General features: G+C 45.7%; 2 protein-coding genes across 9 annotated transcripts in view; one reads left to right on the forward strand and one right to left on the reverse strand.

Moving 5' to 3' along the window:
• LOC146026592 (calreticulin-like) overlaps positions 1-13911 on the reverse strand; it is a 77644-nt gene that overhangs the window by 40087 nt on the left and 23646 nt on the right. Inside the window, exons 1-5 of one of the 6 annotated variants that reach the window (XM_083157395.1) lie at positions 12925-12982; positions 11349-11525; positions 8908-9036; positions 4777-4878; positions 1739-1942 (exon numbers count right to left, since the gene is read on the reverse strand). In XM_083157395.1, coding sequence (XP_083013521.1) covers positions 1739-1942; positions 4777-4878; positions 8908-8992 — 391 coding nt within the window. In that variant the 5' untranslated portion in view covers positions 8993-9036; positions 11349-11525; positions 12925-12982. Of the gene's footprint in view, positions 1-1738; positions 1943-4776; positions 4879-8907; positions 9037-11348; positions 11526-12483; positions 12640-12885; positions 12983-13911 lie in introns of those variants that run through there. The other 5 variants (XM_083157394.1, XM_083157393.1, XM_083157392.1 and 2 more) reach the window with 5 other exon arrangements.
• The window catches only part of OSBPL9 (oxysterol binding protein like 9), a 139856-nt gene continuing 138657 nt past the window's right edge, over positions 12713-13911 (forward strand). For 2 of the 3 annotated variants that reach the window (XM_083157386.1, XM_083157387.1), the window contains exon 1: positions 12717-12870. In XM_083157386.1, the coding sequence (XP_083013512.1) occupies positions 12760-12870 (111 nt within the window). In that variant the 5' untranslated portion in view covers positions 12717-12759. Of the gene's footprint in view, positions 12871-13911 lie in introns of all 3 variants that reach the window. The other variant, XM_083157388.1, reaches the window with a different exon arrangement.

Genomic DNA, 13911 nt, shown 5'->3' on the forward strand with positions numbered 1-13911 from the left:
CCACGAAGACCATCAGAGGGGTGAGGATCTTTTTTATTTATTTATTTTGGATAAAAAAAAAAAAAACATGTGATCACTTTCTTTATATTCAGATATTGGGTGTTCGAAGACCTTACTCCCAAGTGAATTCCCACCTATACAGTGTTAATAAGGTCTATAATACATGTTTTTTTAAAAATCAAAATAGAACTTTAGAAAGATTTTAAATTTTAGTTTTCAATTTAATGCAGTGTTGACAAATATTTAAGCAAATGTATTTTGCGAATTATGAATATTTAGCATGCGTTGGTGGGTAATGCCCAATCTACCACCCGAGATAGCTCCCATGCCAGCAGTCTTCTGTCAGGTGCAGATGTATCTGTCTATGCAGTGCCACAGTGCGGTGGGCATTGCTATACTCCATGCAAAGTTGTCACAGTTAAAACCAGATGAACACGTCACATACCAAATTGCTATTGTTTCCTCCTGCGTATTAGTCACATTGTCTTGTAAGAAAAAGACGCGCAGCAAAAGCAGTCACGCCTCATTGGTGTATGAGGACACGTGTATTTCTTAGAGGTCCTGGGTGGCTTGTGGGCACAATGGGTCTGCGGGAGTTATTGCTAACACAGCCTGGACCGCAGACAAGATACTTGCATTTTTTTGCAATTCAAAAAAAATGCCCTCATTGAAAATGTCCCTCCCAAAATGGTCTCCACCTCACAGGAGACAGTTATTATGGATGCTAGAGGCGACGGCCATTTTGTGAGTGACAAGGAGGCTGCCTGACTGTTTTTTTTCAGCGGGAAAACAGCAAAGTTACTGCAGTTGTTTGCTACTAATTATCATCAGTGCCCATCAGCTTTCACTTGTTACAGAAGATTTACGTGGGAGTGGGATGCAGTTCAAATACTGACCGTCAGGATCCCTACAGTTAGAAACCAGACACATCCTGTAGGTAAATACCGTGGTTAGGATTAGACACTCGGGGCAGGGTTAGTGTCTGGATGTTAAGGTAGGGTTAGGTTAGGGTTAGGCTGCGCAGTAGGAGCAGATTTATTTGTTTTTCGCTGAGGGAGGGGTAGTTTGGAGTCAGACTACTCTGTGGATGGGGTGGGTTAGGATTAGGGGCCTGATTCTGGTTCACTTTCAAAAGCAAATTCTCTCTCTAATGGACAAAACCATGTGCACTCTAGGTGGGGCAGATCAGAATCAGAATCAACTTTATTGGCCATGTATACATGCGCATACTAGGAATTTGACTTGGATTGCTGTGCAACAGCCAGTTAGGTACAGTTAAACAGTGACAGATATGCGAACACATACAGGTATAGGCTAGAAGTACCCTGGGGGATATAGACGCAGGGAACAGATACCCACCAAGCTGCACAGCGCTAGGGAAGCCATGGTAACATGTGCAGAGAGAGTTAGATTTGGGTGGGGTTTGTACTTCAAACTAATACCTATATTGCAGTGTAAACATAAAGGAGCCAGTATTTACCCTGCACAGAAACAAAATAACACCACTTGTCATTCCTTTTGTGATTTGTGCAGCACTTCTGCCACCAACGTGGGTCTCCAGAAGGGTAAGTATTGAAATGGTGCAGGGTGTGCGATGTGTGCCCATTATGGATACCCCACTGACTAGAATAGACATGCTTCTAAAAAACACATTTCCAGCACTATAGAATGAGATATTTCACCTGATCACATTGTCAATCGATTGATAAAGCTACATCTGAAATGGGAGGAGTCTTACCAAACATGATACAATATTCGGATTCCCCATGGAGCTGTTCTTGGTTTATGTCTGCAGGATATAACTTCACGTAGCCTCCACCACAGTCAATTGCCTGCTCGTGTTTCACGGTGAACTGAATGACTAATGACTGATTCTCATTGCTGATTGGATCAAACCGAGCAGACAGCGCGTAATATTTCCATCCCTGGGTGGTCTGTATACCTGGGGGAATACCACTGAGCATTAAAGACTTCATAAGTAAATATTACAAGAACATGGCAACATTGTCTTTAGCTTATTATAAACTCCCACATCCTGTCTCCCGAAGCCATTGCCATTGTCTGATCTCATATGTGTATAATTAGCGCAAAATATGTGTCTTGCATATATCTATTTCCATTAAGTGTCAGGTCCTTGTAACAATCGGAGATGGGGCCTACACACGTAGTGATTTAGGGGCATTTTCTATGCAATCTCACTAGGGGGGAGATTCTCTAAGCGAAAAATGTGGTAAAAACCCCGTTATCGGGGTTTTTACTGCATTTTGGGATGCTGTAAGCATCCCCCGCCGGGTTACTGCGGCGGGGGGCATCGCCAGAAAAATCTGGCGATGCCCCATAGAAGCCAATGGGCTTCTACCGCAACCCTCCGCCGCCCTGCGCCGACCCCCCCGCCGCCCCGCATCGCCCCCTCACCTGTGTCTGGGCAGCACAGAGCTGTGCTGCCCGGACCTGTGACCTCCTCCCTGCACTGATCCTCTTCCGGGTGCAGGGAAGAGGAGAGCCCGGCGCAGCAGCAGCAGCGCCGGGTGTGTGAGGGAGGGGGGAGCCGCCGGGACCTGCTGGGACCCGGCGACTCTCACCGCAAAGGACAGCTCTTAACGCAAGAGCTGTCCTTTGCCTTAATTATCGCATAGGTTACAACATATGCGATAATTATAAATGCGATGGGGGGCGGAGATTCTTAGAGAATCTCCCCCTAGATCTCTTAGACAATGCCCCTACATCGCTCCTTGTGTAGGGGCCTTAGTGATAGCGATGCGTGGCTCCACAATAAGGGGTGGAGCAGGTAATAATTACCTGGGTCCGGGCATGTTTGAAGGGCCTGGCGCGGTACTGGGCCAGCTGTTGAGAGGAACAAATGCACCTTCACAGCGCCCCCTCAATGTTTTCAGAGGGGGATTGATTATGCCTCTCCCATATGCCCTGGTTGTGATGACAGCCCTGCATAGATAGAGGTGTTCACTTTCAGGCGTTAGAAAGGAATGAATTATACCCCTTTTACACCGCCTCAAAACCCCGGGTCTTCGGCGGGTCGGAGGAGGTGTAAATGTGTCACGCCGTGTCCCTTTACACGGGACTTCTACCCAGGTCCTGACCTGGGTAGAACACGGCTAGGACCTGGGTAGTGGGTGGTGTAAATGGCTACGCCGGGTCGGATGACCCGGCTCCCATTTACATCAATGGGGGATGTACAACCTGCGGACCGCAGCATCCGCAGGTTGGACGGGGGGTGGGGCACATACAGCCTGCGCTGCTGTCTGCTATGCCCTGCAGACAGCAGCAGCGGAGGAGGTGAATGGGATGCCTGTGTGCGGCATCCGTTCACCTCCGGGATGACGGCTGGAGGTAGCCCAGCAGCTTACCTTGGTGCTGGGCTGCCCCCAGCACGGCGATCAGTGTATCCGGCGGGGATGACTGCGGTCCCGGCTCTTGGAGATGATGTCATCTCCAAGCGCCGCCTCCGTCTACACTGCGGGTGGGCACCGCAGTGTAAATGGAGTAAATCCTGGATCCGACCCGGCTTGGATCCTTCTTCCGAATGCCGGGTCGGATCCGGGTTTTTTGGTGTAAAAGGGGTATTATTTATGACTGCAATTGTATAAATAAAAAGTACCATCCACTATGGGGCTGATTCAGAGGTGGATGCTATTGTACATAAATATTAAAGAACGCGGGTTCAAGGTGTGTGGCACAGCTGTCTTAACAGGGCCAATAATGGTACTGGGCAAATCAATTTTCTGGGGCACCTACCCACCCATTCATATGAATAAATTAGATAACAAAACAAAACTTACCTAATCTGCGGTCACACGCACTAGGCACCTGGAACCATTAGCCTAGTGCACCTGGAACCATTGCTCAGGCCCTGCTAATGGTAGAGCCGGCCCTGGTTGGGATAGGTAGAGAATCCTACCTGGCCTTTCTGATTGTGTGCAATCAAAGCAGCCAGGCAGCATTCTTTAACTGTCTCCCAAGAAGTTCCTGAAGCAAGAGCCCATGCACCCTAGGCCAGCCCACCCTCTACTTGAGGGTCCCTAGAATAATGGGGTCCTGGCCTTCAGCCCAGTGTCCCTCTACGGTTCTGGTGTGCGGTGTGGGCCACCATCCCGTGTGTAGCAGACACCCTGCACCCTTTATACATGCTGAGTACAAGGCCAAAAATGACACTGTGAACTAATTACACAATAAAATTAGATATAGTAAAGATGCGCACACACTAGTAGATTTATCTGCAGATCAACTGATCTATAGATATATCTACAGACGGATCAGGCAGCACGTTCTACTTACACACTGCCCGATCCATCGTGAGTTGCATCAAAACCCATTGAGCTGTCAATCGCTGGCAGCTCCTTCAGCAGCTGTATGGGCAGTTGGCGAATAGCCCGTACACACAGAATGATGGCGATGGTACGCACTGGTCGATGGTCTGTTTATATATCGGGCATTCAATCGAACTAGTGTGTTTACACTTTAATTAACAGAAGTAATCAGTGGCCCTGTGCCGGGGAAGCAGACAGCAGGAAACAATCAGTGGAGACAAGGATAGTGCAGGGGGATAGACTGGAGGATGGAGGGTCCTGCTCATGACAGCTTACAGTCTAGGGGACTGGTAACCGTGAGAGGAAACAAAAAGAGATGAGGATTGAGGATAGTGGACATAAGTTATGGGTGTGAGAGGGGAGCACAACCTCTTGTGTCCTAAATGTCCTAAAACTGTGAGATTCCTTCCTAGAAATATGAGTATTTTCCAATGTACCATAAGGGCCTTACCTTTGTCTTTCTCTGGATCACCAAAGAAGTTCCCCGCTGTCAGCTGCCACTTGCCATAATCAGATTTGTTCTTGGATTCCACCCACCTTTTCTGCCATTCATCTACAAACAACATAACATTACTACAGGAACAGATGGATGTTTATAGCGTGACTAGCCTGACTCTGAATAGATATGGTTTTGCTGCAAACCATAATATAGTATCAGTAGTAGGAATAAGAAAGCATTTAGAACAGAAATAAAGGTGTAAATATAAGTGCTGACACACATAAGCAAAATAACCCTAGTTAATTGTAGAGAGTACGTTATATATGGCATATATATATTTGCTGCCGGACACTGAAACATTTTTTTAGTTTACCCCTATGTTTCTACATGTGAAAATCATTTTAAGTGTAAATACATCATCAAATTAAAGTATTGTAGATTACAGCATATCTATTAAAGGTATGTACATAATTCAAATATTTAAATCAATAAAAACCTATGAGGTTATGGAAACTGTTATACTAAGTAATTTACAATCTCACATGCCAATAGGTATATATGGAGTCATAAGAAAAATAAGGCACCTATTTAAACACGGGTAGCCCTAAAGTACCAACTACAGGTATTTCCAATCTTTACTTATTTTGATTAAAAATATACTCAGATCCATATATTTATGTCTATGCATTTCATCTTGTAGTAAAAGGATTTAAGGCCCCTATGTGGACCAGTCACAAATGAAATATTGAAATTTCAGTACAGCTTTGTGATAAAAAAAGATCCTTAAAGATCTATTGTATATAAACATCCCTGATGAAGTCTCATAAAGAGACGAAACGCGTCGGGTTTCTATTGTGATCCATAATCTAAAGAAATTCTGATACAAGATTCAATCTCAAGACAAAGTTTGATTTGTTTTAAATGTTTTAAATAAATGTTTTTTATTTGAAAAATACTTATGTCGATTATGGTCTTATAAAGTTATGGAAAGACAGGAATCACCTAGTAAATTGTATAAGGGCGCTATATAACACTATTGTCTGTGATATTGGTGTTGGTGTCCCTCTAGTAGGGGATTCAGCGCAAATTCTAGAGATATTGTACGATATATATATATATATATATATATATATATATATACACACACGTTATATTTGTCTTCGCTGCTGACCTGTGAGTACAACAGGGGGTTCCCAATTCAGTACAGTATTTGCTGCTGGACACTGAAGGTCGACCGTACTTAGTTCGACGCCTGAAATAGGTCGACATGGTTAAGAACGACAGGGTTGGAAGGTCGACAGAAGCATTATGTCGACAGTGGCAACAAACAAAATGTCGACACGTGAGTTCTTCACTTTTTTGTCACGAATGCCGACAAAGTCAACATGGACACCGTCTAAATGTACCGCGTCCCCTCACTGGGCACAGTGCCACGCTGTGCTCGGCACACTATTCTATTCTCCCACCATGCCATAGTGCAAGGGCTGGCTGGCAACTTTTAGCCTAGGGGGCAAGTCCAGAGCACTGGCCCATAACAACCCCCCCCCCCCCCGGGAAAAATAGAATACTGCCGCAAGTGGGTTGGGGGGGTATAGGGGGGTTGAAATGCGCACTCTGTGAAGGTGACCCATTGTGAGGAGGTCCCTCTTGTCAGAATCCTGTCTGTACCCAAAATATGATAATGACACTTGTATATGTGATGCACACAAATACATTTATTGCACACAAGGATATACAATAGTGCTTTGCCATCAAAGTCCTGTATTGCTAGTGGGTGGGTGGGGATATGGTGATGGGGGGGGGGGGGTGTTGTGGGTCATGGTGTTGCGACCTGGGTGTCGGGGGTCTGTGCAGGGCAGGGGGAGACCAGGGTTGGTGTAGTCACTGTGGTGACTGTACCAATGGAACAGTACCTGGCGTCCCGTCCCCACCGCAGTGCACCTCTGTCTAGCTGAGCACTATTGTATATCCTTGTGTACAATAAATGTATTTGTGTGCTTCACATACACAAGTGTCATTATCATATTTTGGGTACTGACAGGGTTCTGACAGGAGGGACCTCCTCACAGTGGGTCACCTTCATAGAGTGCGCATTTCAACCCCCCTATACAATGTCATGTCCTCAGTGCAGGGCTCCTGACAGTGCAGGGCTCCATGACAGTCACCCAACACATGCCCTCCTGCGCTGGCCGCGGCTTCGAGAAGTTCCAGAACACGGCCGTGGCTACAGAAAAATGGGCGCCGGCCCCCTGCACTGAGGACATGTCCTCAGTGCAGGGAGCCGGTGGCCATCTTCCTGTAGCCGCGGCCGTTTTCTGGAAGCCGCAGCCAGCGCTGGAGGAGGTGGACATTAATGCATCGCGGCCCGCAGACAGTAACTGGGTAAGCGGCCCGGGGGGGCACATTGCACCCTGCCCCCCGGCCCAGCCCGCCCCTGCCATAGTGGATGGCAGGGCATGAAATACCGCCTGTTGGCTAAAAAAAGTGAAAAACTCGTCGACCTTTTGACTGTCAACCTTGCCATTGTCGACATAATGCTTGCGTTGACCTTCCAACCATGTCGACCTTGGCCAATTCGACATTTCAGGTGTCAACCTAAGCCCTGTGGACCTTCAGTGGTCGACCCAATGCATGTTGACCTAAATGTGTTGACCTAGTGGCCATATCAACCCTTCTCTGATGATGTATAGATCAAGGGAGGGAAATTGGGGGCCTTAAGATTTACCTTCAGCCTCCTAGATCAATGATATTCTCCCTTTTAACGTAATGAACCAGCATATTACAGTACATTCACCTAGGGCGGTCATGTGATCATCAGATGTATATTCTAAAGATTCACGCAGAGCACAATAAGGCAGCGTGGTTATAGGCTGATGGTACTGTGCTGCCCTAATATTATCAGCCTTTATTTATAAAGGATAAATATCTGATGCAGTAAGGTGTAGGGAACACCTGATACATATGGGATCGGAACAATTATAGTTATTGGTTTGTTAAATGTTCTGCACTACTGCATAACGCCAGAACAGCATACAGGATGTAAAAGTGGGGGCATTTGTTGGCTCCATACTGTACATTATTTTTTTCTGAGAGCACCTATTGACTGCCCAAGGGTAGAATACAAAAATGACCACATATATACGCATTCATCTTTTACAAAATCATTGCAAATATAGTTTGGGTATAATAGATCAATAATGATTAACAGAATATAAAAATTTACAAAAAGTTTTGCATTTCTTTGAAAATCATACTTGCCTACTTTCAATTTCACCTCTCCGGGAGAAGCCCGGAGAGGCAACACGTCAGGGGGGGGGGCGGGAGCAAGACTGACATCACTTGGCCCCGCCCCATGCCAGAAAACGATGTGATTCGCGGGCCGCTGAGAGGGGGCGGGGCTTAAATGACGCGAAATACAGCGTAATTTTAGCCCTGCCCCTCTCCACAGACCCACGATTAGGGATGGCATCGTTGCCATTGCCATCGATGGCAATTCTGCAACTGGCCATCGATAGTGCTTAACTATGCAATGGATGTCCATCGATATTGTTACATATCGATGGTCATCCATTGTGTTTGACTGGCTTGTGGGCCAATCATAACACGGGGGCGGGGCTTCTCGGGTGTTGGAGGGCAGAGCTATGCTCCGTGTCCAGGCACTTTGAAAAAAAAAAAGCAAATCGTCGTTTTGCTATTCCATCGATGGAGGGAAACCATCTGGTTCTCCCCCATCGATGGCAAACGTATTCGACATCAGCCATGAACCATCGCTGATTTTGAATCATCGATGGTCGATGGCCATCCCTACCCGCGATTTCAGGTAATTAAACCAGCGGGCAAGGGGGAGCGGGGGCTATCTCTAGAAAGCGGGAGACTTGCCCACCTTCCCGGTGGACCGGGAGTAGGACACGATTTCCGGGAGGCTCCCGGCCATTCCAGGAGGGTAGGCAAGCCTGTTGCAAATGCTCACCACCTCTTATTACATGCATGTAGTGCATATAGACATACCTGGGTGTGTGTAAATGAGGGGGGAGGGAGTATCAGACTGACTAATTGGCAAAATGTCCAACATTTTTACTTGAAGGCGGCTCGTTTCAGCTTTTATTTAGAGGCAGAGAAGGAATAATGAATAAAGTCTCTTACCCCCATCTTCAAACTGTTCGCGAAAATATATAATGGGGTCTGCAGACACCACCAGGACAGCAGCTGCCAATAACAGCCACCTCATCTCTGGAAAGGAGTGTTCTGGGTTCCAGATGTTAGCAAACGGTGCTGTTAGGAGACAAAATAAATTGGGGGTTAGAGTGTAGCCGCATCCCTCACACAATGGAAGCAGACATTTTGTGCATCATGCCTTAGTGAAGTCAATAGTTACTATTGTATTAACAGGGTGAATACTGGTCATGCTTACAAAATGGCTGCCTCCATTCCAACAAAAAAATAAATTATAGGTTAAAATACTAAACTCCTGATGAAAGCAGTGAAGAAGTAGATACTGCCCAGCTCCCAGACGTGCCTCCAGTTCCTCGGCCTGGCTCCCAGCCGCCGCCCGCACCATAAAGGTAAATATGCAAGTCATTTTTTTTTAATTAGGGAAGCCAATTCCAGGATCGGGCATTTTTAATCCCGAATTCCAGAATTTAAAAAAAAAAATGCCTCAGGATTAGCATCCCTACTCCGAAGAGTATACACATTTAGGCCCATATTCTGGTTCACTTGCAAAGGCAAATTCCTTCTCAAATGGAAAAACCATGTGCACTGCAAGGGGGGCAGATGTAACACGGGCAGAGAGAATTCGATTTGGGTGTGGTATTACTTCAAAGTGAGATTTATATTGCAGTGTAAAAATAAAGCAGTCAGTATTTTCCCTGCACAGAAACAAAAGAACTCACCCAAATCTACAGCTCTCTGCACATGTTACATCTGCCCCACCTGCAGTGCACATGGTTTTGTCCATTTGAGAAGGAATTTGCCTTTGCGAGTGAACCAGAATAAGGGCCTTAATGTTTATGTATACACTTGTAAATAGCATCAATAACTATTTAATTAATTTGCATTTTTGGTTTATGCATTCCTTAATTTGGACACTATTAAAATATTTCTAAGAGTTTCTCAATTTGTGGTTCTATATGAATCCCCAACCTCCCTCCCCAAGTTACCTGTCCAAATAATAATCTGGTAATGTATTTTCTACAGATATTCTCTTATATTGATTAAAATATTGCAAACCTCTGCTAGTTTGCTTGTAACCAGTCTTGTTTTATTACTGTATTGCAGAGTATGTTGTGCTATATAAGCATGTCAAAATAATAGGTATACTGATTTTTCTATCAGATGTAATGTGCAGAGAGAGTTAGATTTGGGGGAGTTATTTTGTTTCTGTGCAGGGTAAATACTGGTTTCTTTATGTTTGCAATATAGATATCAATTTGAAGTACAAACCCCACCCAAAATAACTCTCTCAGCATGTTACTTCCCCCCCCCCCCCGCAGTGCACATGGTTTTGTCCATTAGAGAGAGAATTTGCTTTTATGAAAGGATTACCGAATTATAAAAAAATAGGGGATAATATAACATTATAGAGATAATTCATACAATATAGAGGTATATGAGTATTATGTAACCCTGGTAAGGGTTTACAATGAACCCTTAGTCAGGGTTACAATTATATAGACCAGGAATGGCCAAATTGCTCATAAAGATGATCTACCAACAGTTCACAGTCTTCAGAACACCTAGCTGCTGCACAGGTGAAGCCATTACTAACTTTCAAATTTTCTGCATTCATTCCTAAAGCTGTGTACACACGGGGGTGATAGGGGCTGAAATCGCTGGATATATGGTCGCTGGTGACCATATTGCCAGTGATGGGAGTGTGCCCCGGCGATAAATCGCCGGGTGCGCGCTCCTGTTTTCAGCCCCGTTCTAATCGCTGGTCGCAGGAGCTTGCTCCTGCGACCAGCTGGTTTACCTCTGCGGCTCCCCCAGGCAAAGGTTCCCTTTCATCAGTGACCATCTCTGGTCGCTGATGAAAAGGAGAAACTGAGCAATATATCTCCCCCGTGTGTACGGGGCTTTACTAACACATTCTACAGATCCACAGATGGCCTGGAAAACATGGACTGTTGGTAGTACATCTTGACCACCCTTGACATAGTGTAGCATGGAAATTAATTTGTGCTATGAAAATCCTAGGCAGTACTGTATGTTGATAGAATAAGATATGATCAATTTAATGGTAAAGTGCACAATATAAAGGAACCACATTGCAGAAATAAACTGCACATAGGTTTGCTAAAGCAACAATGGCAATTAGTATATGTGTGTGTGTGTGTGTGTGTGTGTGTGTGTATCTATAGAGAGAGAAAAAGTATTATTTTACTGCTAACATAAAGCTTCTTCATTATATTTAGAGAATGCAAAATACATTATAGGCAGCAGTGTACACTATACAGTACGTAAAGAAATATGTATTATATAGAGGTAAAATTATATACAAAGAATTATGGTGCACAAGAATTTAGAGATAGTGTTGAGTTTATAGAGCAAACATTCTTTCCCATTTAGCAGGGAGGATGACTTACTTGTATGGATGTACCAGACAGAACAGAGAAAGCCCCAGGTTATCAGGCAGGTGATGTGCAGGATCCAGGTGACACTACCTGCAAACAGATCCTACTCCTCAAACTAGTTCTCAAACAGATGTCTTTCTGCTATTGGACAGATGGGGATTCCAACAGCCAATCAGAGCAGACCACATGCTTGGATGACAAGATGTGATGGGGAGAAGAAGTAAGTATCATTGCAGGTGATGCAGGGAGAGATGTAAAAATGTTGCCCACAGCATCCACTTAGCTTCTACCTGTCATTTTATAGAACAGGAGTAGGCAACCTGTGACACTGCAGATGCTGTGGAACTACACAGCCTAGAATGTCCTGCCATAGTTTTGCTGTTAATGCATGATGAATAGCGGTAGGGCATGGTGAGAAGTGTAGTTCCACAGCAGCTGTATTGACAAGTTGCCTACCCCAGTTATATAATGTAACTGATAATTAATAGATGTTGGCTGAATTGGTTGCTATGGGCAACGTAAACACTCTTTAAAAGTTGTAATAAACTAGCATTATTTTCTCTGGCCGTACAGCTCACCAGCCATACTGTATTGCAGACAGAAGGCAGTCACATACACATGTGTACTAATGATAACCATGATTTGCTGTAGCAGAAACTTATTTTATGATGTGAATATCACCAGTCCCAGAGATGCGCTGGCCTCCCAGGGTATTGTGAAACTCCAAGTCCCAGCACCCCACACAAACCCCCCCCCCCCCCCCCCAAAAAAAAAGAGAAAAACAGGTGGGCGACACGTGTTCCTAAAAACTGCATACAAGCAACATTTATTATTATCGACATTCTCCAGGTAGTGAGGACATCTGTAGTTAGTGTATGATCACCGTAAAGCAAGTATGAGCAATCTGGCTCTCCTTTTGCTATTGAACTACAAGTCCCAGCATGTCACAAAAGTGTCATAGGTTTCCCCAAGCAGTGAAGACAGGCGTCAATTATTATTCTTGGCATTCTCTACTTAGTGACACTTCTGTGCTTAGTGTATGGTCAATATAAAGCAGGTATAGGCAACTTGGGGCTCTATAGTTGCTGTGCAACTACAAGTCTCAGCATTCCAGCAAGGAACAATATGCTTTGTAAGCACTGCATACAATGTCTAGTTAGAGGACAAGGAGCTCCGCCAACAGCTTACGGTCTATGCACAGACTGCTGTGTGGTGTCAGAAGGATGCGCAGGTATTCCCCAGCGCCTCCTGTCCCCGCAGCATCCTTGCGTCGCCTAGCAACGGCCTGGACCAGCGCGTAACGTCCCGAGCCACGCCCGGCTCCCAGGCGGCCGCGCCCCTAGCCACGCGCTGTTCCCCGCCCACCCGCGCCGTGACGCACGACGTCGCGTATGTTGTGTGTTATTCCACGACCGATCCCAAGATGGCGTCCATCATGGAGGGTCCTCTCAGTAAGTGGACGAACGTGATGAAGGGCTGGCAGTATCGCTGGTTTGTGTTAGACTACAACGCCGGCCTGCTGTCTTACTACACGGTGAGAGCACTGCACCGGGGTTAGCGCGGTGGGTTTACTTATCCAGCCCCTGACCCTGTCGCTATGTGGATAGATCCATGCAAACAGTCGCGGAGCTGCCCGGCTCCGGCCAATGGAGTTGCGGGGAAGTTGTGGCTACAGCCAATCAGCGCGCTGAATCCCCGGTGGCGCGGCCAATAAGGGCGGGGAGGTTTGGCACACGCCTGAGAGTCTTGTGTCCTGTTGGCCGCACCCAGTGGCACGTGGGGGCGACACACACCTAAGCGGCTGACTCCTCCAAGCACTGGCCGTCCCACAATCCCTCGGGGCACTGCTGTCTATCTACATTGATGTGTGTATATATAGTATGTTGTTTAGTATGTTGCCTGTGTAGGGTCAGCTGCTGGTTACATAGTCCTACAGATTGTGGGGGCCAGTATCTCTGCTTAGTACATGCCTTCAGTGCAACTTTATACTTTGTTATAACTTAAAATCCATCACTCACCAAAATAACGTCCTAAAAGGGCGAGTCAATTCTTTAGCCGGAATTTAGCTCTTGGGTCCTAGTCAATTAATTAGCCATGTTAAGATTTTTACCATTTATCATGCTCTTATCATGCTCTGCGTTATGTATGCGGTTTGCCGTTGGGGATACATGGGTCTGGTTGCGGGGATTAATTTAAGAACTGCTGGCCACTTAAGCTGGGTACTAACTATTACTAAACGTACAATGTTGCCGATGGGCGGGGTGATCTTACCTTCGGTTCAGACCATGCAAGATTGCCGGCACATGCTAGCCAATGTAATAAACAATGGACCATCATCCTGTTCCATCGGTCCACTGCATTCGTATCTGAAAAATGGGATGAATGGCGCACTAGAGTGTGCTATAGTGCATACACTCTAGACAACGTGGACGGTTTGTTGTTGTAATTTGTCTCAACATCACAAATCGGTTAACAATTTATCTAGTGTGTACACAACTTTAGCTTAATTCCAACGTATGAATTGACTTCAACTGAACTGGGCATATACTGCGTGATGGTTCCACCAGCACAGACG

This window comes from Crinia signifera, chromosome 8 (genome assembly GCF_055691185.1).
Source record: "Crinia signifera chromosome 8, ASM5569118v1, whole genome shotgun sequence".
Classification (NCBI taxonomy): Eukaryota; Metazoa; Chordata; class Amphibia; order Anura; family Myobatrachidae; genus Crinia; species Crinia signifera.